The sequence below is a fragment of the Conger conger genome, chromosome 15 (genome assembly GCF_963514075.1).
Source record: "Conger conger chromosome 15, fConCon1.1, whole genome shotgun sequence".
In the NCBI taxonomy this organism is placed as follows: Eukaryota; Metazoa; Chordata; class Actinopteri; order Anguilliformes; family Congridae; genus Conger; species Conger conger.
The window spans coordinates 39,919,801-39,947,498 of record NC_083774.1 but is presented as its reverse complement, the minus strand read 5'-3'; the positions used below and the strand labels follow the sequence as shown (position 1 = coordinate 39,947,498).

The 27,698-nt window shown below is 43.6% G+C and overlaps 6 protein-coding genes across 7 annotated transcripts; 2 read left to right on the top strand and 4 right to left on the bottom strand.

The window, feature by feature from the left end:
- The first annotated feature begins 516 nt into the window (after window positions 1-516).
- On the top strand, window positions 517-22,875 carry LOC133111217 (histone H3). Of its 2 annotated transcripts, XM_061221407.1 has the most exons (3): window positions 517-845; window positions 8,157-8,171; window positions 22,553-22,875. In XM_061221407.1, the coding sequence occupies exons 1-3, from the start codon at window positions 517-519 to the stop codon at window positions 22,863-22,865; spliced, it is 657 nt and encodes a 218-aa protein (XP_061077391.1). In that variant the 3' UTR covers window positions 22,866-22,875. The 2 variants fall into 2 exon arrangements, with proteins under 2 accessions (XP_061077391.1, XP_061077392.1); XM_061221408.1 differs by lacking the exons at window positions 8,157-8,171; window positions 22,553-22,875 and having other exon boundaries at window positions 517-927.
- LOC133111249 (histone H2B-like) lies at window positions 2,548-2,967 on the bottom strand. The gene has a single exon (XM_061221436.1). It carries the CDS (start codon window positions 2,964-2,966, stop codon window positions 2,592-2,594), a length of 375 nt encoding a protein of 124 aa, XP_061077420.1. The 5' UTR covers window position 2,967; the 3' UTR covers window positions 2,548-2,591.
- On the bottom strand, window positions 10,227-10,664 carry LOC133111241 (histone H2B-like). Its single transcript, XM_061221429.1, has one exon. The coding sequence runs from the start codon at window positions 10,657-10,659 to the stop codon at window positions 10,285-10,287; it is 375 nt and encodes a 124-aa protein (XP_061077413.1). The 5' UTR covers window positions 10,660-10,664; the 3' UTR covers window positions 10,227-10,284.
- LOC133111247 (histone H2B-like) lies at window positions 12,470-12,851 on the bottom strand. Its single transcript, XM_061221433.1, has one exon. The coding sequence runs from the start codon at window positions 12,849-12,851 to the stop codon at window positions 12,477-12,479; it is 375 nt and encodes a 124-aa protein (XP_061077417.1). The 3' UTR covers window positions 12,470-12,476.
- A 2,469-nt stretch (window positions 22,876-25,344) lies between the features above and the next one.
- Window positions 25,345-25,719, top strand: LOC133111253 (histone H2B-like). Its single transcript, XM_061221440.1, has one exon. It carries the CDS (start codon window positions 25,345-25,347, stop codon window positions 25,717-25,719), a length of 375 nt encoding a protein of 124 aa, XP_061077424.1.
- Window positions 25,720-27,208: 1,489 nt separating this feature from the next.
- On the bottom strand, window positions 27,209-27,668 carry LOC133111228 (histone H3). Its single transcript, XM_061221419.1, has one exon. The coding sequence runs from the start codon at window positions 27,666-27,668 to the stop codon at window positions 27,258-27,260; it is 411 nt and encodes a 136-aa protein (XP_061077403.1). The 3' UTR covers window positions 27,209-27,257.
- Between the last annotated feature and the right edge of the window lie 30 nt (window positions 27,669-27,698).

Below are 27,698 nucleotides of genomic sequence, written 5' to 3'. Positions count from 1 at the left end.
ATTCGCGATGATTTTGAGCATGGTGCACTTATAACCATGCTTTAGTTATGCAATCGATTGATGTCATAACTGATCTAAATTTAACACACCAACCTTGTCGGATATGTGTCTTTTTATCATTCCATCACATTTATATAGGCATTATGACTAATATACATTTTACGTTGCTAGGATGTTACGTTGCTAGGGTATAAATAATGGACATTATCAATCTGTCCCTCATTCCACACTGTTTCTTATCACCGTAGTCGTGTGTGAAAGGCTGATGCTTCATTAGAATTATTAATAATAAAAAATATATTATTGTTTTTAAATTCAGGCGGTAAGAGAACATTTGAAATGTTTGGCGGCAGAGGAAGTTGAGGAAAACATCCAATAGGCTCGGGGAATGAAGGCAGGGTCAGGGCCAATGAGCATCCATAAACACCTATCCAATCAGCTCCGGGATGGTATGCTTTAAAGGCGCATGCCGGGGTCCGAATCGGATTCCGAAAACCAGTATTCAAGTAAGAAGCAATGGCTAGAACAAAGCAAACCGCACGTAAGTCTACCGGTGGCAAAGCTCCTAGGAAGCAGCTCGCCACTAAGGCTGCACGTAAGAGCGCGCCAGCAACAGGCGGTGTGAAGAAACCTCATCGTTACAGGCCTGGCACTGTAGCTTTGCGAGAAATTCGCCGCTATCAGAAGTCTACTGAACTTTTGATTCGCAAGCTGCCCTTCCAGCGCCTTGTGCGAGAGATCGCTCAGGATTTTAAGACCGATCTCCGCTTCCAAAGCTCCGCTGTGATGGCTCTGCAGGAGGCCAGTGAGGCATATCTGGTTGGTCTGTTCGAGGACACCAACCTGTGCGCCATTCACGCCAAGCGAGTGACCATCATGCCCAAGGATATCCAGCTGGCCCGCCGCATTCGCGGAGAGCGCGCTTAAGATGGTTTGAACACATAATCCAAACGACAAAGGCTCTTTTCAGAGCCACCTACGTATTTCTTAGAGCAGCAAATGTCTCCACGTTCTCTTGTGTATTTGCATTTTTTCAGGTTGTGTACTGATAGTTGCAAATGTCATCGTAGGTTGTGGAATTTGTCTGAACAGGGTACCTTTCTTTTTCTTTTTCGGGTGAAGCCGCTGCACTGGTTCACTAATAAATGCACTGATGTTAAACCAATGAACAAAGCCATCAATTCAGGAACGTACAATTACGGACTTATTGTAGCCTACTTCATCTTCGCATACCGTGTCCGACGTTGGTGATTTTGATTCCCTTATTCTCTAGCGTGCATCCTTACTTTAATATAAATATGAGTTCGTCTGCCATTAATAGGCCAATTTGAGTGACAGGAGTCATTTTAGCTTTTTTACACATAAGCGTCAATTAAATAAAATTGTACATGAAGACAACGGCAACAAGGTGAAAAACCAAGAGCGTTCATTTAGGTCAGACTGGAAAGCCATTCAGTTTATTTCAATTGAATTTTATTTGATAGCCTAACATATACAGCATCATAAACACAATGTGAAGAAATCTCGGAAAGGAATCCAGGTGGACTGGGAGCCCATCTTCCACTGATAGGTCTGGTGTTATGGTTACGATTTAATGAATGGTAACAGAAATGTAATCAATCACAGCAAATAATCTTATACGTTTGGCAGGTTAAACAAGCTGGTAAAATGGGGATGGGGCTAGAACAGTGGATGAAGGCCAAATAAATATTTGAATTCTGTGCCAATTGTGTCAAACTGCAAAAAACTGTTGCCCGCCTTTAATGAAAACATTGCACACAGCATGTTTGCTTTATTACAGCGAACATAGATGTATAAGTTCACATTTGGCACATTGGCTGATTAATCAAGAAAGGCAGGTTCATCTGACAAAAGGCTTATACCTTCAGAGGGCCCATCAGTCAGTAGTCACAGGTTGATTGGATTTATATATAAATGTTGTAGTCTACACTGTAATGCTGTTGCTTTTTTACAAATATAAAAATAGATGTATATTTTTAATATAGGCTATGTTCACCACTTGTATTTAAATGTTTTTAAAGGCAATAAGGAAAGATCAGCTTCCTAAGACATTCATTTGAAATCAGGAACCAATATACATCTGAAATGATGTGGACACATTACTGCACAATGCTCACAAAATGACATCCAATGGAAGAGAAGGGACAGGAGCAGTGGGAACTATGAGGAAGAGGAGACAGGAAAATTTAAGAATGAGCACATGGGGCCAAATGGAGTAAGCGACTGGTGGATCATGTAATGTTATCGTGCCCAAAATATAACACAGAAATAGAAAATAACAGATAATGGATTCAATGTCATTAAAATGTTCAATTAAATAAGGCCATTCAGTTGCATTTCAGCTCTTCAGAAGCTAAAGAATGAGATCAAGGACATTTTTCTTCATCGAACATACAATTCCAATTGCTCTAAAAAGCGGGATACTAACCATTATAAAATGGATTTGCAGTCGGAATAGGGTACATTATATTAAAAAAATAAATAAAATAAAAAGTAGGAAATGAATGCCGCTTTTTAATAGCGTGGGTGGCTCTTAAAAGAGCCTTTGATTTGATTCGATGCATCACAAGTTACTTGGAGCTGGTGTACTTTGTGACGGCCTTAGTGCCCTCAGACACTGCGTGTTTAGCCAGCTCTCCTGGCAGCAGAAGGCGCACTGCAGTCTGGATCTCCCTCGAGCTGATGGTAGAACGCTTATTGTAGTGAGCCAAGCGGGAAGACTCACCAGCAATGCGCTCAAAAATGTCGTTGACGAAAGAATTCATGATGCCCATAGCTTTAGAAGAAATGCCGGTATCAGGATGCACTTGCTTTAGGACCTTGTACACGTAGATAGCATAGCTCTCCTTCCTGGACTTTCTGCGCTTCTTCCCTCCTTTCGCTGCGGTCTTGCTGACCGCTTTCTTCGATCCCTTTTTAGGCGCGGGCTTCGCAGGCTCAGGCATCTTTCCAGAATGTAGACGAGTACTCCCGCGTCATCCGTGCGCCAGCTTTATAAAAGGTCAGTATGCAAATATTCTGCCTCTTCTTAGCTGCGACGTTACACCGATTCTTATTGGAAGCCGCACGTATACTCTATTGGCTGATCTACGCGGGCAAAAAGCGTCCACCACAAAGAAGGGACTGAAACTTTGAAACAATGGGAATTCCCATCGAGAAAAACGTAACAATATATATAATCTTATCTTGGCGATACAATTCTACAACTTCTGTCTCCTAACGACTTGTTACGTATATTAACGATTACGACATCCTTAAAAACTATACAACTGAGAGTTACTCCGTCGCTGGCGACCGAGCGCTATGTATATACAGTATATAAAAAAAGTAAGAATGCTTTAAAAAAGATGGAAATCATTCACTTCTTCTGTTCATGCATTTTGTTCATTGAGAAAAAAAAAAAGAAAAAAAAATTAACATTTCAATTTTTGAAAGCATTCTTATTCTTTTCATTTTTTCACACCTGCCTAAAACATTTGCAATATATATATATTTATATTTATTTATATTTATATTTATATTTATATTTATATTTATATTTATATTTAAATATACTTGTCATCATATCTATGTCATCATAGCTATATTAACCCTGTGTCTCCAAATTCCTTACATTTCTTAAGTTTTATGAATTCTGAATGTAATTTTTTACAGTTACTTGCATTCTCAGCAAAGTCTATAACATTATCACTTTCGGCAATGATTTGCTTAAAATGATTTGCTTTCCTTGTAGTAAGTTACTGTTACCAGCACCCTCAGGTTCAAAATAAAATGTTACCATGTCCTTGAAGAAAGTCTAATGGCAAAATCACCATTATTTACTGGCAACATTTGTTTTTCATATTCAGCCTACTTAGTCCTTGGGCCAAACCATTTTTCAGTACCATCTGGGTGGGCAAATTCTAGATGTGATTTTTTTAGTCCTATACATCCCTAGATTATGTTTTGATATGATAGACCTTTTGGTTTGGCAGCTTATTAGTGGTTATCACCTCCTAAACGTATGGACTGCTTTCGTTCAAAACCGGAGTTTTGCCAAAAAAAGTCCCCTGCCATATTTTGCTCCCCTTCGCATGATTCGCTTGTAGGTCGGGCTGTGAGGGTGCTAGAGACATGAGCCTGCAGTTATTGTTATGCGCCTGAGTCTCCTGAACATGTAGAGATCAACCCCGAGATCCGCACCTACCCGCACCTACCCCCTACCTGTGAATGCCTCATTTTTGCGGTTTTCCGGAGGTATTGTGCGGTAGGTGCGGGAAAGTTACCATAGCTCAGCGTAGGAAGCTCTGATCGACTCGGGGTTGGTCTCTACGTGTTCAGGAGACGCAGAAGATGCATAACGAACATGTCTATCAACCACAGCCCGAGCTACGAGCAAATAACGCGAAAGGGAGCAAAATATAGCAGGGGACTTTTTTTTGGCTCCACCAGAAAAGTTAAAAAGGGTAAAACATTTTACCTAATAGATATCACCATGAAACTTCCTCAGTTGGTTACTTACATAAAGACTATTATTTTTTTGTATTAAAAGTTTTCTGAATTTTTATGTTTAAATATGCAAATGATGCATTATCTACTTAAAATATGTGTTAATTTGCATATCTTTCCACAACATTGGATAAAGCCAGTAATTAATTACTATACATCCCTAGATTATCTTTTGATGTGATAGACCTTGTTGGTTTATCCACGGACCACAGATACATTTATTTAGCCCACAAGGCAGTGAAACCTGTAGGTGTATGGAGTCCCAACAGTCAACCTATATAATGTTTGAAAATATATTTTTCATTTACATCTTAAGAACATTTATGATACCTCCTCTTGTATAGCCTACCCTGTACCTGGGATAATGGTTCAGTCCAACCAATGTAGGGCTGAGGAAGATGTATATAAGCTGGTCATTCTGACCTTGGTGAGAGAGAGTACAGCGTCCTGTGAGGCTGTGGAAGTGCCTCATGACTCCCTTCTTCAGCACACCAACATCTTCTTAATGAAGTTTTTCCAGTGCCAGTCACTCACACTAGCATCTCTTTAAGCAGTACTATTATATTGTGTATAAGACAGGCCCCTACTGTATAACTTATCAATTGTTACTTGTAGCCTCCAGGCCACTATAGGTGTCACTGTTACCTCTTCATTCACATCTTGACCTGTTGGATGCCAGAAACTATTTGTACTTTTTACTGTATTAAAAGTTTTGCAGGAATAGGCTAACAATAGATTACTTGAAAAGTCCAACCCCATTTAATTTCTCACATAATATATTATAAACCAATCGATTGCTATTGCTACACAATGCTTCATTAAGTAATAGGGACAAAAGCAATACATGATGAGATTATTTTTGTGGTGGAAACATTTATTAAAATCCACATTTGGTGCACAGCAGACGAAGGGAGGTGAAGATCCTGTGGACAGAGTAGAATACACAGTAAGGCAGGAGCGCAACCACAGACCAAGATCACAATATGAAACACTAGGAATACATTACCAAGGGATGAAGCAGGGGTGGGGGTATATTTCAGCACAGATCATCATCTGCATCATCATCCACATCTGAGTCTGTCAGATGTGCAGCAGGCTCTTCCTCACTGTGTTGGTTGACACAGGTTTGTAGTTTGCACAGGTTTGTGCACTTCAGGCCATTGTTGATACATGTGCACTGTGGTGGTTTGCACGACCTCACACACTTGCAGGAGAGAAACTGCAAGACAGCATCTGGTGCTGGGGAACCGCGCATCCACTGGATTTCCAGCTGCCCTTGATCATCTGTGGTCCACCCATGGTCCTTGGGGCTTGGTACAGATGGCTGGGTTTGAAGAGACCGTCTCCAGATTGCAGCCTGATAGTTGGCCCGAATGGAATGCATAAATAGGCAATCCTCACAAGGTGGAAGCTGGCTGGACTCGACCTCTCCACGTCTGGTGCAGAAAAGTTGGTACCGAAGAAGGTTGACAGATGTCGTTTTTGTAGAGGGGACATACATGCGGCATGTGAGTTCCTGCAGCTTCTTGAAGAGCTCATCGGAGACATCCCAAGTACGACCGAGCTCAAGGAAGGCGTCTTGGTATGTCCTGTCTGACTTCAACTGTTTGAGGGTGCCCACTTTCCCACGTCCTGCAAACGCGCTGACAGTGTCACAGCCAGTGAATGCGTGCATGCCAATCAAGGCACCAGCAACACTATCGCCAAGCGATTTTGAGGAGTGGAAAATCACAGGCTGTGAAGGCTGTGGGCAGTGCTACGATGTGTATTATGCTTATTTGTGTCACTTTTAGACCTTATATTTATGTTGTGGTATTGGTTATGGAAGTTTTGAGAGACTGAACGCCGGTGAATTCAGCGTTTTTGTGACGAACTGGATGATTTTATCACGACATACACGGTAGTCCACGGCGGCAGTCTTTCCCCTGCCATCCTAGGATTAGGAAATCCAGTGGTTCAGCTGCGTGCAAATTTCCCAAACCTAGGATGGCAGTCTTTCCCGGGGAAACAGGGGAACATAGGACCCTTTTTCGGGAAACCAGGGAACATAGGACCCTTTTTCGGGAAACAGGGGAACATAGGACCCAGGGAACATAATAATGACCCCGTTATGAACTAGCCAGCTAACTAGCTAGCTATACATTACCGCTAACTCTAAACTAGCTTGCTAGCTAAAGTTACCTAAGGTAACTTACCTCTAAATATGGATCTGGCTGGAGATAAATTAATTCATTTGAGGGGGTAAACACACACTTTATTTGTTTTAAGTACTTTGAACAAATTACTTACCAACAAGGCATCTGCCTATGGTCCTAGCGGTCACCAGCCACTAGACTCACTCACTGAACTGAAACCTGGACATAAACAAAACCTTCAAAAAGGGTTTATGTATTGTATGTGTTATTATCCATATTCTAAAGGTTTGTACAGGGGGGCTTGCTTAGATTACTTTTAGATTTTTTTTTACAGATTAGATTTCTATTCTGGAAAGTTATGCAAATTAACACATATTTTAAGTAGATAATGCATCATTTGCATATTTAAACATAAACATTCAGAAAACTTTTAATACAAAAAATAATAGTCTTTATGTAAGTAACCAACTGAGGAAGTTTCATGGTGATATCTATTAGGTAAAATGTTTTACCCTTTTTAACTTTTCTGGTGGAGCCAAAAAAAGTCCCCTGCTATATTTTGCTCCCCTTCGCGTTATTTGCTCGTAGCTCGGGCTGTGGTTGGGCTGTGGTTGATAGAGACATGTTCTTTATGCGCCTGAGTCTCCTGAACACATAGAGACCAACGCCGAGTCGATCAGAGCTTCCTACGCTGAGCTATGGTAACTTTCCCGCACCTACCGCACAATACCTCCGGAAAACCGCAAAAAAAAAACGCATTCACCGGTAGGGGGTAGGTGTGACCATAGCTCGGCCTAGGAAGGTCTGATCGACTCGGGGTTGATCTCTACATGTTCAGGAGACTCAGCCGCAATAACCACAATAACATGTCTCTAGCACCCCCACAGCCCGACCTACAAGCGAATCATGCGAAGGGGAGCAAAATATGGCAGGGGACTTTTTTTGGCAAAACTCCAGTTTTGAACGAAAGCAGTCTATACCTTTAGGAGGTGATAACCACTAATAAGCTGCCAAACCAAAAGGTCTATCATATCAAAACATAATCTAGGGATGTATAGGACTAAAAAAATCACATCTAGAATTTTCCCACCCAGATGGTACCAAATCGTCCAATTTTGGGGTTTGGCCCAAGGACTAATTAGTAACGTGTGTTTTTGCTACACTAACAAACAGGAAAGTATGTTACATTATACAACATTATATTTAGCAGACACTTCTATCCAAAGCAACATAAAAACAGTGCATCAATGTCATACAACAAACGACGAAACATGTCAGAAAAGGAACAGTTCATATATGATTGTTCGTAAGGCCATGAACATATGTCCAATACATCAAGTCTGGAACTACCATACTGAATGTGTCCATACTTGAGGAACTACAGTACCGAGACAAATACAAATTCTAGTTGACTCAAGTCCTAGTTAAAGGTAAACAATACAAGAGGCAAAAGGCCAACAAAGTAAAACTAAACAAACTTAAAGAAGGGAGCGGCATGGCTCAGGCCGTAAGAGCAGTCGTCTGGCAGTCGGAGGGTTGCCAGTTCTATCCCCCGCCTGGGCTGTGTCGAAGTGTCCCTGAGCAAGACACCTAACCCCCAAATGCTCCTGACGAGCTGGTCGGCGCCTTGCATGGCAGCCAATCGCCGTCGGTGTGTGAGTGTGTGTATGAATGGGTGAATGAGAAGCATCAATTGTACAGTGCTTTGGATCAAGTCGCTATCAAGTCGGAGAGTGACCGGGTCTACGGTAATTTTTTGGTTCCTCATCTCCCATAGGACCTGTTTGGTGATGTTGATGATCCTCCACTGACGGTGGAACTTGGTGGACTTGCATCCCCCAGTGGACCTCCCTCAGCCGTCAGGGAGGACCTCGGCAGGAACCTGCTGAGGGAGACTCTGCATAAGAAACTAGCCTCTCCACCAAGCGTTCAGCACAAATCAGTCTATGCATAAGAAACTAGCCTCTCCACCAAGCGTTCAGCACAAATCAGTCTATGCATAAGAAACACAAAATGCTCAATGCACCATTGCCGCATTCTCATCTTGTAGGACCGCATAGTTTAGCCTACAGCAGTTTACAGGTTACACAAGCCTACTCACGATGTGTGTCTTGTTATGGACATTTGGAAGGTTTTCTTGAGAACAGAACAAGTGATTATGTGTCACTGGAGACAGGAGAAGTGGTTGGGAAAATGTATTAATCGTGGCGTTAAACTTTTCAGGGCCCTAGAACTCTTTTTTTTTTTTCAATGTGTCTCATGAAGGCAGGTTGTGGAAGGATGTATGAACCATTGCGAAAACCGTACAAATGAGATCAGGGTTAACCTTCCTAATCTGTTAGAAAGTTGCCTACACCTACAACTAACTTATTATGCATTCATAACCATACAATCACTGCATACAATCACCAATATACCACTTGTTTTCAGTTGAAAAAAAGGGTTTAAATTCACTCATATTTCCTATAGTGAAGACAATGGGTTATTATGTTATCTGACTATAATAGACTAATATTAGAAACCACTTTCTATCATAAATTGCTTGTGGGTTTTTTATAACTTCATATTATTAATTATTAACATATGTGGTGTTACGGGTCAAAATTGAAAAAAGGTCAATATTCACACTGAACATTGAATTTCAGTGTCCAAATTCTGTGATAAATGTTGGGGGGGTGCCAGAGGGACTGCAAGAAAATAATTGTTCCCCTGAAGGGACGGGTGCAGTGTCCAGAGTCTTGTTTGACCCAAATTGTATCCACAGAGCTACCCAGAACTTTTCAATGATGCATGCCATACTATCAACAGACAATATTCTCTGCCTGGTCATATTTGACCCATAATACCAGAGATATAACTTTTCTTTTAAGAGACCTTCAGAATTTACTAAAATGCTGACATTTAGTTTTGTTGTGTTCATATAGCTGTTTTTGAGTATATGAAGTCTTGTTCCAATGAAAAAAACAAAGATATGCAATAAATAACACCTCAAATTTGACCCAAACACAATAGAAGGGTTGAGGCCAGGTTAAGCCCCGTTGATCAGTGAAATACAATTTGCAAGTGATTCATAGTCATGCTAAACAAAAACAAAAAACAAAATTTCTCTTCTCACTTGTCTCCCTCTTGTCATTTCAAAGCGGCTCTGAAATACTCTGAAAGAAGTGAGGAAACTCACTCATTGGTGAGTTAATTGAAGTGATTGCTGAACTCACCACAACATGGCATAGAAACAAACAGGAAACACTATCGCCTTTCATGGTTAGCATGAGTTAGACCAATTTTGATTCAATCCCAAATGGTAAAAGAATCGCCTCGCGTCGATACGCGTCGTTAATGTTGGCTGTGCCGAATACACCGCAACGACGGTCCGCCGAACGGCCGAGTTGCACGTACGTTCTGCGCCTGCGGGAGGTAATAACTCTCCACACCAGCAGGTGGCGGTAGTCTGTATTTGTCTTTTAAAAAATAGAAACCGGAAAACCGGGGAATGCGTTTGCATTGCGTTGGACCTAGAAGCAGCCATTGTCTCGCTCACAACAAAGTTTGTAGTTGGCTCCAAAACCAAGAAATTCTGCTTTTCATAGGAAACGTGAGTGGCTCTTAAAAGAGCCTTCGGTTTTATTTGTTGCATCACAGGTTACTTGGAGCTAGTGTACTTTGTGACGGCTTTAGTACCCTCAGACACTGCGTGTTTGGCCAGCTCTCCTGGCAGCAGAAGACGCACTGCAGTCTGGATCTCCCTTGAGCTGATGGTAGAACGCTTATTGTAGTGAGCCAAACGGGAAGACTCACCAGCAATACGCTCAAAAATGTCGTTCACAAAGGAGTTCATTATCCCCATGGCTTTAGATGAAATGCCGGTATCAGGATGCACTTGCTTCAACACCTTGTACACATAGATAGCGTAGCTCTCCTTCCTGGACTTTCTGCGTTTCTTTCCTCCTTTCGCAGTAGTCTTGGAGACGGCTTTCTTTGAGCCCTTCTTGGGCGCGGATTTTACTTGCTCAGGCATTTCGTACGATGATGTGACGAGAACGTGATCCCGTCCCGTAATTCAAGTGTCCGCCCAACGATCTATGCAAATTTACATGCGCTTTTTACCGATGACGTCAGACCACTTCTTATTGGAAGCTGTTTGTCCACGGAATTATTTACTAAATGTATTGGTTGAATATGGCGGGTATACAAAAATAACGGTCTTCCTTTTGAACAAAGACAATTCACTTTTTTAAAATTCGCGCGAAATTAATTCTTACACTTTTTAAAAAATCTTTATGAATTCTTAATGTAGATTACTCTGCTGTTACCTACATTATAACCAAGGTACATTACACTCTCCCTTTTAGCAATACCTTGCTTTAAACAATGTTTACATAATGTGAACATTTGTGCATCATGCCTGTGCTGTTCAAACAATCGGCTACACATATATTCATCTCAACAGGGAGTTTTCTACAAACGTTTGTTTGGTTCATGTTTATGTTAGCACAACGCATTTAAATCTCTCAAGGTACATTGGCTACGAAGTGTCTCTTGGTGGGTTTCATTGCAGCAGTCAAACGGATACTTATACCACAACTGATTGGATTTTTATAGAGCGTTATCAATCGTTATCTAATTACAATGCATTTTAAATTTAAACATATTGAATGATATCAACATCATAGTACATGTACTACGTCATTTGAATTCAATGCATTTTATTTACACATTCAAACGATGTTCACCATAGTCACAAAGCCTACGTAAGTGTAATGTACATTCTAAAATATGCTTGTAGCCAACTAGTTTTTTTACATAACTAGTGTTATTGTATTTATGCATCGCCATACACCAACGTAGCCTGCATTACTTCTACCCTGCCTTTCCCGCCCACTAGTGATGTGTCGGTCGCGAACGAAACGGCTCTTAGAGCCGGCTCCTGCCTGGGAGCCGCTTTGTTTTTTCTTTTTTCTGTTCAAGCCGCACGTGATTGGTCAACTACACGATGTGTGACGTGTGTGTCTCTGCACTGAGCTATATTGAATACTGCTATATTGAGGTATGGTACAGAAGTTGTTTTTTTCCTGGTTTTAAAGGCTGCATTACCGTTACTTGATGTAAATGTATTTATGTGCCAGGCTGTTCTACTTGTTTAAGTGCTTGCCTTTACCCACTGAGTCATTATTATTATTATTATTATTATTATTGTTTATTTCAAAAACCTTATTGTGTTATTATTTTGTAAAGTGTGATTCTCTAAGCTTCTCTATGTTGTTTCACTGTAAATAGTTAAAAGTTAATAAATACAATCTGAGATTGGACCTTTTGTCTAATTGAGTTGGGTCTTTGTTTTTGTACTTTATAATTTATTTTTTGTAGCACTCTGCTCCTTATTGAGTATAATAAGCCATATAAATAATAAACATTTGATATAATGTATGGTTTTTATATTAGTAATTCATTTTACATATAATTTTACGTTATTTTTGGTAATGAATTAATTTAAACACCAAAAAATCTGAAGAGCCACTTGGGAGCCGAAAGAGCCAGCTCTTTTAAAAGAGCCGGAATTCCCATCACTACCGCCCACAATTAAGAACGCCTAACCAAGGAGCACTACTTGATTCAACATAAGATCAGACTTGCTTGGGGACCTCCTGCATGTGTATATGACCAGCGCACCAAATAGCGCAAAAATATCTAAAGCGGTCACCGTGCTGCCTTTGCAATAGCTACCGATAGATTAGCAATAAACCAACATGCTAGAGAAACGGTGAAATTCCGCTTTTCATAGAAAACGTGGGTGGCTCTTAAAAGAGCCTTTGGTTTGATTTGTTGCATCACAGGTTACTTGGAGCTGGTGTACTTTGTGACGGCCTTAGTGCCTTCAGACACTGCGTGTTTGGCCAGCTCTCCTGGCAGAAGGAGGCGCACTGCAGTCTGGATCTCCCTTGAAGTAATGGTAGAACGCTTATTGTAGTGAGCCAAGCGGGAAGACTCACCAGCAATACGCTCAAAAATGTCGTTCACAAAAGAATTCATGATGCCCATTGCCTTGGATGAAATGCCGGTGTCAGGATGCACTTGCTTCAAGACCTTGTACACGTAGATAGCGTAGCTCTCCTTCCTGGACTTTCGACGCTTCTTCCCTCCTTTCGCAGCGGTCTTAGTGACGGCTTTCTTTGAGCCCTTCTTGGGCGCAGACTTCGGGGGCTCAGGCATTTTTCTAGAGACAGACACAAATAGTCGTTCGTCTGCATTATGAAAGCTCTCTATGCAAATATACAGGCCCTTTTTGCGAGCGACGTTAGACTGATTCTCATTGGAGGCCGCTCGTAGACCAAATTTTGTGGTAGACTATTGGCTGATGCCTTAAGCCCGTCCTCCTTCGGAACAAAGGGACGCAGTCTTTAAACCCGCTATTTGTACATTTATTACGTTTCATTAATTCGAAATATGTATTTTTTTCAGTTATCTTCAAAGCAAAGTATGTTACATTATCACTTTGAGCAATAAGTTGCTTAAAACAATGGTTACAAAAAAAACGTGTTCATTTTTGCAAATTACCTGGGCTGTAGAGGAATCCAAAAGAGTGGTCCTACAAACGTCAAAGGTATGTTTAGTATGCAACATGCATCGCCTTTTTATTTAACATATTTTGCATCGGATCGAATTCTTACAGCCTTATATCCAAGACAAAGGTGCGATTATTGCAGCAACTTCCATTGAAGTCGCTCAGCTTCTTCTCTAATAAACACAGCGAGATTACTAAAGACCTTGTAGCAGGTTACCATAACAAACACCTTCAGATTCAAAAGACAATAACTTAAACCCTATTTAATGGCGTCTTCTACAAGAAGGGAGGTGCCACTGCACCAGGGGAGCTGATCTTTGATCAACATCTTTGAGCGCTGTGTCTGCTTTTTCTTCCAACGGCTAAAGGTCCGGCCTGAGTGAGAGGGAGGATGGCGACAGGAGTCCAGCCAGGTGTCAGAAGACATCACGCCGTCCGCATGACCCTCCTGCCCAGTGGAGAAGGGGGCAGCAGCAGTAGTGTGGGTCCTCTGGTGGAGCAAGGGGTAGGTGGTGCAGCCGCTGAGGGCACCACTGGGCCAGCTGCCACCAGTGGAGGAAATGGAGCTGCTGCCCCAAAAGTGAGTGGACAGGACAGGAGAGTGACAGGTATGACCCGCCTGGAATTTAGTCGGGCAGTCCTTCAGCGAGCCATGGGCTTTGTGCCTGGTGACCTGAACTGCCTGGTGAAGGTTCCAGGAAACGCCGATATTTCTTAAATCAGCTTTAAAAACGCTAATGTCCTGGAGAGGTTCTGGAACCTCTTTAGAGAGGGGAAGGACAAGGCCCCCCTCAGCAATTTTGAGGTTGAGCCCCTGTCCGACATGGAAAATAAAGTGGTCACTGTACAGTTTTATAATGAAGCTGTGCAGGACCACGATGTGAGTACGTGGTTGGGCAGTTATGGGCTTGTTAAATCAGGATCTCGGAGGGTCCTGGATGAGGATGGAGTCTGGACCGGGGCTAGGAAATGGCTGGTCCAGCTCAAGCCTGACCCCTCTGCAGTGGGGGGGGTATGTCATATCCCCAGCACCATTACGCTGGGGAGACACCGTGTGTGGTGTTTTATCACGGCATGCCCAAGCTGTGCAGGAACTGTGGCGAGTTAGGTCACTTGGCCGCAGCCTGCACAGTGGTCAAGTGCAAGTCGTGTGGCGGCGAGCATGAGACCAGGGCGTGCCGGGATCCGAGGCCCTGTAATCTATGCAGGGTGAGGGGGCATCTCTTCCGTGATTGCCTCCTCTCGTACACGAACAGGGCCCGGAGCACCACGCCCCCTCTACCATCAATGACTGCAAACCTCACAAATCTCCGCCAGGCCAAATCCCCTACCTCGCCCAAATAAACCAACCCCACCACCATCAAAAACGAGACAAACTGGTCACCACACCTCCAGCACTTTTCACCCCAGACCCACTAAGGACCAGCCAGGCCCCGCTCCAGACTCTGGAAAAGGGTCAGTAACATCATCCGTCCCCCAGGGCCCTCCAGGGGCTGGGGGGAAGCCTGGGGCAAGAACATCTGCCCCCACCTCTCCAGGACGGAACCTCCCAGGCAGTCAGGAGGGGAGACCCATGGGCACACATGGTCAGGGGGTGAGTAGGCGCCATAATAACCCAGATACAATTTTTTCCACAATAGACCAAATGTGCCATAAAATCACTAGTAACAACTCCGGTCCAGCAGATACACAAAAAAAGAAATACACTCATGACAAATACAATCACCTTCACAACACTCAACACTCGCAGTATTAAACACCCAAACAAACGCTCAACAGTATTCTCCATTCTTTCCCAAATCCCCTCGGACGTCGTCCTGCTCCAGGAATGTGGCATTCCGTACCGGGAGTTGGATGGCGTTCTGGGGGGGGAATGGAGAATGGGAGACTCTCTCTGGTCTGGCTCTAACATCGCCAGAGCTGATGGGGTCGGCACGTTGACGAAAAACCCCTTTGTCAAAATAACAGCACACAATATTGTGGAGAGTGGGCGAATCCTCGTCACCGATTTCGATGTCGGGGGTTCCCCACTCAGGGTCGTCAACGTGTACAGCCCCACCAGTATGGCTGAGAGAGTCTCCCTTTTCACAAAATTACTACCCATATTACACAGTACAATGCCCGTCGTTGTAGGGGGAGATTTCAACTGTGTCTTAAGAGATGAGGACCGCAGCAAACCAAGACCGGATCGCTCCGGCACCCTGCTGCGGTCCCTCATCGAGGATTTCTCCCTCTGCGGCGCCTCTCCTCCCCAGCATACGTTTGTGAGTTCCTCCGGCTCCTCCTCATCCAGAATTGATATGTTTCTGCTCTCCCCAGGCCTGAGGGTGCACAGCTATTCCACCAAGGCGGCGCACTTCTTGGACCACCACATGGTGACCGTGTCCCTGGCCTGGGAGAAATCGATAACTGTGGGTAAGGGGCTCTGGCGACTGAACATCAGCCATCTCCAAGACCCCCAGGTGCGTCTCTCCTTCTCGAGAAGATACCTGGAGTGGGTGAGTCTGAAATATCTCTTTGACTCCCCGGTGGAGTGGTGGGAGATGGTGAAGGAGCGAGTGCGGGGCTACTTCCGGGCAGTCGGGCGGAGGAAGGCGAGGGAAAGGAGGGCAGTTGTTGAACGCCACAATGCTGCCCTCCAAAGACTAAGCCTCCTCCAGTCCCGAGGCCTGGATGTTAGCAGCGAAATCGCACAAGCTCGGCAGAGCCTCACCACCCTCTACCGGGAAGAGCGGAAGAAACAGACCTTCCGCTCCAAACTCCAGGGCCTCGAGGAGGATGAGAAGTGCACACGATACTTCTTCCGCAGGGCACAGACCAAGACGAATAACATCTTGTCTCTCTTTAACAGCCTACTCTGGATCCCTCCATCATCCAGAACTACCGCCCGGTATCTCTTCTTCCTTTCCTTTCTAAAACTATAGAACGAACCGCTTCTACTCAACTTTCTTCTTTCTTATCCTACCACTGCTATGCGGACGATACCCAACTCTTCGTTTCGTTCCCGCCGTCTGATACGCAGGTTTCAGCCCGTATCTCTGCTTGCCTGAGGGACATCCAGAGCTGGATGGACAACCACCATCTAAAGCTCAACCCAGGCAAGACTGAAATGATATTTATCCCTGCTAATACCTCTCCCCATCTGGATCTCTCCATTTCCCTCGGGGATACCACACTCACGCCGTCACCCAGTGCAAGGAACCTCGCTGTGGTGATGGACAGGAGACTGTCCCTTTCCGAGAACATTGCGGCGGTGACCCGGTCTTGCAGGTTCTTCCTATACAACATACGGAGAATCCGTCCTTTTCTCACCCCCTACTCGACCCAGCTCCTGGTCCAAGCGATGGTTCTGTCCCGCCTGGACTACTGCAATTCCCTCTTGGCTGGCCTCCCAGCGTCCACCATCAGACACCTCCAACTCATCCAGAATGCAGCAGCTCGTCTGGTCTTCAACCTTCCTAAATACTCACACGTCACCCCCCTGCTTACTTCCCCCCACTGGCTGCCTGTCATGGCTCGCATCAAATTCAAAACATTGGTGCTAGCCTTCCAAGCAGTTAAAGGGTCTTCCCCAGCTCATCTACAAAAAATCATCAGACCCTACACCCCTGCCAGACCTCTTCGTTCAGCCTCCACAGGCCGCTTGGCACCTCCCCCTCTCCGAACCTCCACCTCACGCTCACGACTACTGTCTGTTCTGGCTCCACGGTGGTGGAACGAACTCCCCGTTGAGGTCAGAACTGTAGAATCTCTCCCCACCTTCAAGCGCAAGCTGAAGACACACCTCTTTAAGCAGCACCTCTCCCCATCCCTCCCTACCTCCCTGTGAACCTTAATTGTTGTCTCTGTGACTTGCTTTGTGTATCGGTATTTTTAGTTGGCTAGGTAAGCAGTGTTTGGATAGTTAACTTTGGTCACTTTTTCTCTGTTTGTTTGTTTCTTTGTTCAAAAATCTTTGTTGTACAGGTAGCAGTTGAAATTGTACTTCCCTCTAGGGTCTTTCAGCGAACTTATCCCTGGTTATGGGTATGCACTTTGTTGTACATCGCTCTGGATAAGAGCGTCTGCCAAATGCCAATAATGTAATGTAATGTAACCATCATTATGGTGCAGGGTCTGGCCACCCTTGTCCAGAACGTAGGGAAGGTGGGTAAGGCCTCTGGTACCTTTGCCAGGTACTATGCCACCCCCTTCCTCAGAGCAATAGGCTTGGGTGTGCTGGACCTCACCATACCCTATAGCTACGACCCCCCCTATGTCTACCGAGCCCTGAAGGACTTTGCCTACAGGACGGGTCTGCCCAGGGCTGGCCTAACCTCGTGGAGCTACAAAATGATTATGGCTCATTTAAGATCCAGCCAAATTGTAACGCTCCCGAGGGAGAAGGCAGACCTGGACCCGCAAGTCATCTGGGCAAATGTGACACATAAGTGTCTAACGAACAAACAAAAAGACATTGCCTGGATAACAGCCCATAGGTGCCTCCCCACAAGAACTTTTATGTACTGCCGGCACTTAGCCCTGACTGAACGCTGCCCCCACGGATGCACTGACTCGGAATACATTCACCATCTTTTCTGGGAGTGCTCTGTGGCCAGGCGGGTCTGGGGCCTTGTTTGTTCCTCTGTCTCCCTAAGCAGGTTCCTGCCAAGGTCCTCCCTGATGGCTGAGGGCATCCTTTACGGTCCACCGGGGGGATGCAAGACCATCAAGCTCCAGCGTCAGTGGAGGATCATTAACATCGTGAAACAGGTCCTGTGGGAGGCGAGGAACATCAAGGTCTACCAAAAAACAACTGTAGACCTGATCACTCTCCGGAGGAGGATTCAAAACCTCCTCCAAGATGGCGTGATGTTGGACGCCCATATCAACAAGACCCTGGCGAGAGAGAAGTGGGGGGTGGACCACTGGAAAGAACTGGTTATATAGTCCACCCCCCCAAGAGGGGCAAGAGGTCCTCAACACCTGCTAAACCCGAGCAAGATGGACCCCTTTTAAATATTCTTGCCCGCTTTGAGTTCTCTTAAAAACCCACTTTGTTGCTTTCCTTTTGTTTTGATATGATTTTCTAAAGAAATCAATCATCTGTTGGTACACCTTTGTTTAAGGTTATGTCTCATTGAAATAAGATTTGTTGTCTAGTTTTGAAATTTGTGCTTGTTTTTGTTAAAATTATTTTGTGTTATTGAGTGTTTTTAAAAAAAAGGGAAAATATTTTAAATTGTAAGAAATTATTATAACCAATAAAACAACCTATTTAATGGGGACATCTGTATTTCGCCTTTAACATTCTGGTAACGCGTCGGTCTTTGGGCGAGTTACGTTAGAAACGAGAAAGTATAGGTAGCCTACACATTGCTGTATGTATATATATATATATATATATATATATATATATATATATATATATATATATATATATATATACTCTATAATCTACAAACGGGCATGCCACAGACAAAAGGAAATGCTGCTTTTCATAGAAAATGTGGGCGGCTCTGAAAAGAATCTTTACAGTTTCTTTTTCTTTTCTTTACATTTTTTTAAAAAACACATTCAATTATGTGGCTCTGATAAGATGGGTTTTTATTGGTTATACATTTTCTTTATAGTTTAAAAAGCTTTTTCTTTTTTTCTTTTTTAAACACATTCAATATATTCAACGCAAATTACATAAGGACTATGGCTAACCATCTAAATTAACACATTTATTTTAACTAAATGAAACTGAGAAGATATAGTATTCTGCTAAATACCGTGTAATATAATGTAAAAAATTAAGCAGTGGAAAAAAAAAAAAAAAACATTCAAAATTGACAAAATGTAACAACAGATAAACAGGTGGGCTAAAATTTCCCCAATGGGTATAGATGTAAAGATGTCCATTTTGCTCATGTTTAGGTCTATTTCTTCCGCTCTTCCGGTTCAGGCTAGTGAAGCTCTGCTATTGGGTTTTTCAAAAACGTTTTTGTCAAAGAAATTTCACATCACAATCACATACTTTTATGCATTTATTTGCTTCCAAATGATTGGCTGATTAAATATTTGCATTAACAAGCTGGTATACAGGCCTACCAAGTAAAGTTCTGTTAGTGTATATCTACCTGCATCTCTACATCACAATGCATCACAGCCTACATCATTACATCACAATACATATCTGCCTCCTTCTCTACTTCACAGTACAAGTAAATCTCTACATCACAGTACATATGTGCATCGCAGTCATCATATCTGCCTGCATCTCTACAGCACAGTACACCTTTGCTGCATCTGTACATCATAGCCTACATCTTTACATCACAGTACATATCTGCCTACATCTCTATATCACAGTACTTACTTCCTGCATTTTTACCTCACATTTAATCTCTCCCTACATCTGTACATCACAGTACACCTCTGCCTGCGTCTCTACATTACAATACTTGAAACAAAATATACAGATTCTTTACTGGAATGTTTTTATTATTATTGTATGCCTTTTATGTGCGGTTGCCTTGTAATTGTTGTTTATCTAATAACACAAGTGTGCAGAATTGACAAGTACAACGGATTTAAAGACAATTCAAATGTTATGTCTACTTATTTCTGACACTGATATATTCTTTTTACAGTAATCCTGTAATTCATTAAGATTAAGCCTTTGACTGGACTAAATCTTATCTCTCTGGCCGGTCATCCGAGGTGACCTGCGCTGGAAGAGTATCAACCCCTCGCCCCCTTGTTACAGGAATCCCCCAGGGCTCAGTCCTCGGACCCCTCCTCTTCTCCTTTTACACAAGATCCCTTGGCCCTGTTATCTCTGCTCATGGCATCTTATATCATTGTTATGCTGATGACACCCAACTCTTTCTCTCCTTCCCCCCCATCTGACATACAGGTCTCTACCCGTATCTCCGCCTGCCTGAGAGTCATCCAGAGCTAAACCATCTAAAGCTCAACCCAGGTAAGACGGAGGTAATCTTCATCCCTGCTCTAACCTCTCCCTTCTCCGATTTTTCCATCTCACTAGGGGATACCACAGTGACCTCATCCCCTCGTGCAAGAAACCTTGGAGTGGTGATGGACAACAGGCTGTCCTGGGCATGCAGGTTCTTCCTGTACAACATCCGGAGAATCCAACCTTTCCTCACCCACCTACTCCATTCAGCTCATTGTCCAAGCAATGGTCCTGTCCCACCTGGACTATTGCAATTCTCTGCTGGCTGGCCTTCCAGCATCTGCCATCAGACCCCTACAACTGATCCAGAATGCTGCAGCCTGTCTGGTATTCAATGTTCCCAGATATTCACATGTCATCCCCCTGCTCAGCAACCTCCACTGGCTGCCTGTTATAGCTTGCATCAAATTTAAAACTTTGGTGTTTGCGTACCAGGCAGTTAAGGGATCAGCCCTTGTATATATTCAATCACTTATCAATGATGACATACACTCATTGGGTTAACCTATACACCAGCTTATTAATGCAAATATTTAATCATGTAATCATTTAATCATATTTAATCATGTGGCAGCAACTAAAAGCATGTGATTGCGAAAATGATTAATGGTGCCAGGCAGACAGGGTGGTTTGAGTATCTCAGAAACTGCTGAGTGCCTTGGATTTTCACGTACAGCAGTATCTAGAGTTTGCAGAGAATGTTGCGGAAAAAAAAAACCTGTAAGTAGCAGTTCTGTTGGCAAAAACGCGTTGTTAATGAGAGGTCGTACAAATGCATATCAATATTCAGGGAGCAGGGAGATGCATCTAGGTTGCATAATGGCTTGGGCTTTGCACAGAATAGTGATGGGGCTGGAGCACTGTGAACTCAAGGTGGGGAAAGTGTCCCAAAGAACATTCAAATTAAATGGCCATTGGGTCGTTGTGCAAAAAATACAAGATTGAAAAAACTGTTGCCCGCCTTTCATTATAGCGCTGCACAGCATGCTTGCTTTATTACAATGAACATAGCTGTATAATTTCACATTTGGCATATCAAGAACGACAGGTTCACCAGTCGCATTTGTTTTATATACAAATGTAGTAGCCTACACTGCAACGCTGTTATTTACCTGTGAATTGTTTGAATGCAAATCTAAGAATTCAACAAAAAAATCTAAAAATATTTGTGCACTGTATTTACCACACACATTTATTCAAAATCAGGAACTAAAATTATGAGGATTAAATATTACTGCACCATATTCAAATAATACTGCTCTATGTCATCGGACAATGAAAACAGAATTAATATTTGAGTTTAAATATTAATAAGGTAGAAATTTCATAAAACATGAACAGAAGATGGGATTCAATGGAAGAGTGAAAGGACATGGTAATGTATTTTATTCATGCGATTATCTAATCAGCCAATTATGTGGCAGCAGTGCAAGATATACAGTCATGTAGATACGGGTCAGGAGCTTCAGTTAATGTTCACATCAACCATCCGAATGGGGAAAAATGTGATCTAAGTGACTTTGACCACGGTATGATTGTTGGTGGCAGACGGAATGAAAAAATCCAGTGAGCAGCAGTTCTGCAGACAGAATGAGAGTAATGAGAGACGTCAGAGGAGAATGGCCAGACTGGTCAAAGCTGACAGGAAGGTGACAGTAACGCAAGTAACCACAAATTACAACAGTGGTATGCAGACGAGCATCTCTGAACACACAGCGCATCATAACTCTAAGTGGATAGGCTATAGCAGTAGAAGTTTAAAAAATAAGTCGAATAAATACCTATTGAAGTGCTCACTGAGTTTATATTACACATGAGGACAGGAAATACATTTCCAATCTACTCCAGTTGGTGGTAGCAATGCCCCACAAAGCTGGAAAACAACAACGTGAAACCATTCGGAAATATACGATTTACTGACTTACTTTCGCAGATTAGCTAAGAATGCAGCTAGACCGAACGGTTCACGAGTGGTATATTTCTGCCGTTGGTTCAGTGCAGAAAGCGAGAAGTTAATGTGCTTATACACTTGCCACATAAACAACACCAAGCCATGTTTTTTGTGTCGCGGTGGACCTAGAACGTTGGGAGGTCAACTGGGGAATTCCTGCCTCCGAGGGTATGTTATATCGCTGCATAATTTTAAGAACCCGTGAAGCATGTGATTCCTGTTGATTAGAAGATTTAAAAAATAATAATAATAATAATGTTTTTATTCAAGCGACTTTATTCAAGTTTGGTATTCAGTTAAATGCCCTTGGAAGCCTTGGAGTGCTGGATGCGGGCTTTATGCAGAACCGCCTCTTTGTTGATATTGGCTTCAATCAGGTCGTCTTTGTTCAGATTTATTCGTATGTATGTGGCTCTGGAAGGTAGTATCGTATTTTCTGCGCTATTGGTTGAAAGAATGTCTGGTCGCGGCAAAGGTGGAAAAGGTCTGGGGAAAGGAGGCGCTAAGCGCCATCGCAAAGTTCTCCGTGACAACATCCAGGGCATTACTAAGCCAGCGATTCGTCGTTTGGCTCGCCGTGGAGGAGTAAAACGTATATCTGGTCTCATCTACGAAGAGACTCGTGGAGTCCTGAAGGTGTTTTTGGAGAATGTGATCCGCGATGCCGTCACCTACACTGAACACGCCAAGAGAAAGACCGTCACCGCTATGGATGTAGTTTATGCTCTGAAACGTCAGGGTCGCACTCTGTACGGTTTCGGTGGGTAAACTATTTTTATCATAACTCCGTTCTGGAACAACCCAAAGGCTCTTTTCAGAGCCACCCACATTTTCTATGAAAAGCAGCGTTTCCCTGGCTCTGTCGTGACCGTTCATTGATTCATAACGGTTATATAGGAGATTAAAATGAAGCACGGATTACGTGGCGAAGGCAATGTGGTACATAGGGAGTCCCTTAGCGGTCGTATTTGTGAAAATACAGCAACCTGTAGGCTACCTATACTTTCTCGTTTCTAACGAGACTTGCCCAAGGGCCGACGCGTTACCAGTGGGTTAAAGGCGAAATACAGATGTTTACATTAAATTACTGGCATTTGGCAGACGCTCTTATCAAGAGCGACGTACAGTTGATTAGACTAAGCAGGAGACAATCCTCCCCTGGAGCAATGCAGGATTAAGGGCCTTGCTCAAGGGCCCAACGGCTGTGCGGAATCTTATTGTGGCTACACTGGGATTCGATCTACCGACCTTTGGGGTCCCAGTCATTAAATCGGCTTTTAATTTAGTTCTTAATGGTAACATTTTATTTTGAATCTGAATCTGTGTCATTAATTTATCAAAGTGGTTTTATTGGTTTTTACATTTCTTTACATTTTAAAATTCTTTTTCTTTTTTTAAAACACACGAATTAACACAAAATAATCATGTAATCAAGAACTTAAACTAATGAAACAAAGACATCAAAAGAATGAAAACAAACTTAAAGAAAGAGTGATTACAAAATATTCCAAAAAGACCTTACAAAACTTAACAAAATCCATTCCTACAATAAAGAAACTAAGGTGAATTAAAAGACAAGGAAATAGTAAAGAAGAAAGTCCATTCCGCTCAGGTTTAGTTGTCCCGAGAGGCTTCTATGTCCCTTCTGTGTCCCTTGGGGGGGTGGACTATATGATGAGTTCTTTCCAGTGGTCCACCCCCCACTTCTCTCTAGCCAGGCTTTTGCTGCAGTGCATGTCCACAAGAATGCTGTCCTGGAGGAGGTTTTGGATCCTCCTCCGGAGAGTGACCAGGTCTACAGATGTTTTCTGGTAGACCTTGATGTTCCTCGTCTCCCCCAGGACCTGCTTCACGGTGTTGATGATCCTCCACTGACGCTGGAGCACGGTGGTCTTGCATCCCCCCGGCGGACCGTAGAGGATGCCCTCAGCCATCAGGGAGGACCTCGGCAGGAACCTGCTCAGGGAGACAGAGGAACAAACAAGGCCCCAGACCCGCCTGGCCACGGAGCACTCCCAGAACAGGTGGTGGATGTGTTCTGAGTCAGTGCATCCGTGGGGGCAGCGTTCAGATACATAAATGTTCTGGTGGGGAGACACCTATGGGCTGTCATCCAGGCAATGTCTTTTTGTTTGTTTGTGAGACACTTATGTGTCACATTTGCCCAGATGACTTGCGGGTCCAGGTCTGGCCCCCCCCTCGGGAGCGTTACTATTTGGCCAGATCTTAAATGAGTCATAATCATTTTATAGCTCCACGAGGTTAGGCCAGCCCTGGGCAGATCCGTCCTGTAGGCAAAGTCCTTCAGGGCTCGATAGACGTAGGGGGGGTCCCAGCTATAAGGTATGGTGAGGTCCAGCACACCCAAGCCCATTGCTCTGAGGAAGGGGGTGGCATAGTACCTGGCAAAGGTACCAGAGGCCTTACCCACCTTCCCTGCATTCTGGACAAGGGTGGCCAGACCCTGCACCATAATGATGTTGACAATGTCTGGGACCCCCCGCCCCCCATTCCGCTCCTCTTTGAGGAGGGTGACGCGTTTAAGCTTTTCCATAGTGCTCCCCCAGACAAAGCGAAAAGCCATCCGGGTAATTAGCTTCCCGGTGGCTTTGTCTGGGGGAAACACCCTCCCCACATAGAGCAGAATGGGTAGGACAATTGCCTTCAGGACGAGGATTTTACCCGCCATGGTCAAGGGCCGTGCACTCCAGCTCCTGATTTTATTTTGGACGTGGCGGAGGGCTCCCTCCCAGCTGGTTCTCCCTCCTCCGTAAGCCTGGAAGGTCACCCCCAGGAGCTTGATGGTATTCCTATGCACAGGGAAGGAAACGGTCAGCTCCTCACTCCAATGTGGAGACAGAAACAGTTCACTCTTGTCCCTGTTGACCAGGGCGCCAGTGGCCACACAGAAGTCGTCCAACATCAAATTATCAAAGTGATAATGTAATAGACTTTGCTTCGAATGCAAATAACTGAATAAATATTTAGAATTCGTTACATTTAATACATGTAAGGAAGTCGGAGACACGGCATTAAAAATAAGACTGTGGGTTCCTTTGTTCCGAAGGAGGACGGACTTTAGGGCTCAGCCAATAGAGTCAACTGCAAAATGTGGTCTACGAGCGGCCACCAATGAGGACCAGTCTAACGTCGCTTGCAAAGAAGGCCCTGAATATTTGCATACAGACCTTTTATAATGCACACGAACGGCTGACGCTGGTCTATTCGATTTTGTATCTGTAGGAAAATGCCTGAGGCCGCTAAGCCTGCGCCCAAAAAGGGTTCGAAGAAAGCCGTCACTAAGACCGCTGGGAAAGGAGGGAAGAAGCGTAGAAAGTCCAGGAAGGAGAGTTACGCTATCTACGTGTACAAGGTGTTGAAACAAGTGCATCCGGATACGGGCATTTCTTCAAAGGCCATGGGCATCATGAACTCCTTTGTGAACGACATTTTTGAGCGCATTGCTGGTGAGTCTTCCCGTTTGGCTCACTACAACAAGCGTTCTACCATCAGCTCGAGGGAGATCCAGACTGCAGTGCGCCTTCTGCTGCCAGGAGAGCTGGCCAAACACGCCGTGTCTGAGGGCACCAAGGCCGTCACTAAGTACACCAGCTCAAAATAACCTGTGATGCAACAAATCAAACCAAAGGCTCTTTTAAGAGCCACACACGTTTTCTATGAAGAGCAGAATTTTCTATCAAATGTTGGGTGTATTGGACTCCTATCGGTAGCTATTGTAAAGGTAGCAGGGTAACTGCATATTTTTATTTATTTTTTGCGCCATTTGGTGCGCTGGTCATAACCAAGTCTGATCTTGTGTAAAACCAATTAGTTTTCATTGGGTTGGGCATTCATTGTGGGTGGGAAAGGCAGGGTAGAACTATACGTTGGTGTATGGCGATGCACAAATACAATAACATGTTAACGATGGAAAATGTAAATTAAACTTACGCAGGGGTTTGTGAATATGATGAATGACGTAGTACATGTACTATGATGTAATATGATTCAAGATATTTAAATTTAAAATGTACTGTACTGTCCTTTATGGATAATGATTGATAACGCTCTTTAAAAATCCAAGCAATTGTCGCAAACATAATTCGTTTGACTGCACTAATGTTACCCATCGAGACACTTTCTAGCAAGTTATCAATAGGCTAAAGGCTGACCTGCCCTTATTTAATGGTAATGTCGTTATTTTGAACCTGAGGGTTGCCGGTATCCTGTTTAGGGAAATTTTGCTTCACTGCATCCCAATGTGCTTATTTAGGAAGTAACAGAACTTCACAAGTTCACTGTCAATGAAAGTCGCTGCATTTACTCGCTCCTTTGTATCCATCGGCAATGTTAAAATGAAAGGCGGGCAACAGTTTTTCGAGGTTTGAATCTTTCTTAGGCCTTGTGCCCCTTTCCCCACCCTGAGTTCACAGACTGCTCCAGCCCCATTGGATCATTTTACCAGCTTGTTTAACTGTAAACTGCCCAACATATTTGACTATTTGATCTGATTGATCCCTCATTGCATTTATGTTACCATTCATTCAATCATTACTATAACACCAGACCAGTGATGTTAAAGTAACTCATGTCTTTCCAGTCTAACCTTAATGAACGTTCTTGGTTTTTGACCTTGTTGCTGTTGTCTTCATGCAGAATCTCTTATTTAGCTGATGCTTATGTACATAGTGCAAAAAAGCTAAAATGACTATATTCATGTATATATTCACTCAAATGGGAAGTTAATGTACTATGACTATATTCCTTGAGTTTTAATGGCATACGAGAAATACTATCTATATGCAAGTACGACAGCATGATTGAATCATAATCACCAACGTTGGATACGCTACCCTAAGACGAAGTAGGCTACAATAGGACAGTAATTGTACTTTCCTGAATTGATAGCTTTACTCATTGGTTTAACATCAGTTAGTTTATTAGTAAAGCAATTCAACGGTTTCACCAGAGAAATAAATAATTCCGGGTCCTATTCAGACAAATTATTCCGTAACCTACGCTGACACACCACATATCAGAATACATACGTGAAAAAAACACGCACACGATAAAAGAATATGGAGACATTTGCCGCTCTAACAAGTACTGAGGTGGCTCTTAAAAGAGCCCTTGTCGTTTGGATTATGTGTTCAAACCATCTTAAGCGCGCTCTCCGCGAATGCGGCGGGCCAGCTGGATATCCTTGGGCATGATGGTCACTCGCTTAGCGTGAATGGCACACAGGTTAGTGTCCTCGAACAGACCAACCAGATATGCCTCACTGGCCTCCTGCAGAGCCATCACAGCGGAGCTTTGGAAGCGGAGATCGGTCTTAAAATCCTGAGCGATTTCTCGCACAAGACGCTGGAAGGGCAGCTTGCGAATCAAAAGTTCAGTAGATTTCTGATAGCGGCGGATTTCTCGCAAAGCTACAGTACCAGGCCTGTAACGATGAGGTTTCTTCACACCGCCTGTTGCTGGCGCGCTCTTACGTGCAGCCTTAGTGGCGAGCTGCTTCCTAGGCGCTTTGCCACCGGTAGACTTACGAGCGGTTTGCTTTGTTCTAGCCATCGCTTACTCGAATACTGATATTCAGAATCC

Bases quoted from the DNA above. Each gene is read 5' to 3' on its own strand.
- LOC133111217 (XM_061221407.1), top strand. From the start codon at position 517: ATGGCTAGAACAAAGCAAACCGCACGTAAGTCTACCGGTGGCAAAGCT.
- LOC133111249 (XM_061221436.1), bottom strand. From the start codon at position 2,966: ATGCCTGAGCCTGCGAAGCCCGCGCCTAAAAAGGGATCGAAGAAAGCG.
- LOC133111241 (XM_061221429.1), bottom strand. From the start codon at position 10,659: ATGCCTGAGCAAGTAAAATCCGCGCCCAAGAAGGGCTCAAAGAAAGCC.
- LOC133111247 (XM_061221433.1), bottom strand. From the start codon at position 12,851: ATGCCTGAGCCCCCGAAGTCTGCGCCCAAGAAGGGCTCAAAGAAAGCC.
- LOC133111253 (XM_061221440.1), top strand. From the start codon at position 25,345: ATGCCTGAGGCCGCTAAGCCTGCGCCCAAAAAGGGTTCGAAGAAAGCC.
- LOC133111228 (XM_061221419.1), bottom strand. From the start codon at position 27,668: ATGGCTAGAACAAAGCAAACCGCTCGTAAGTCTACCGGTGGCAAAGCG.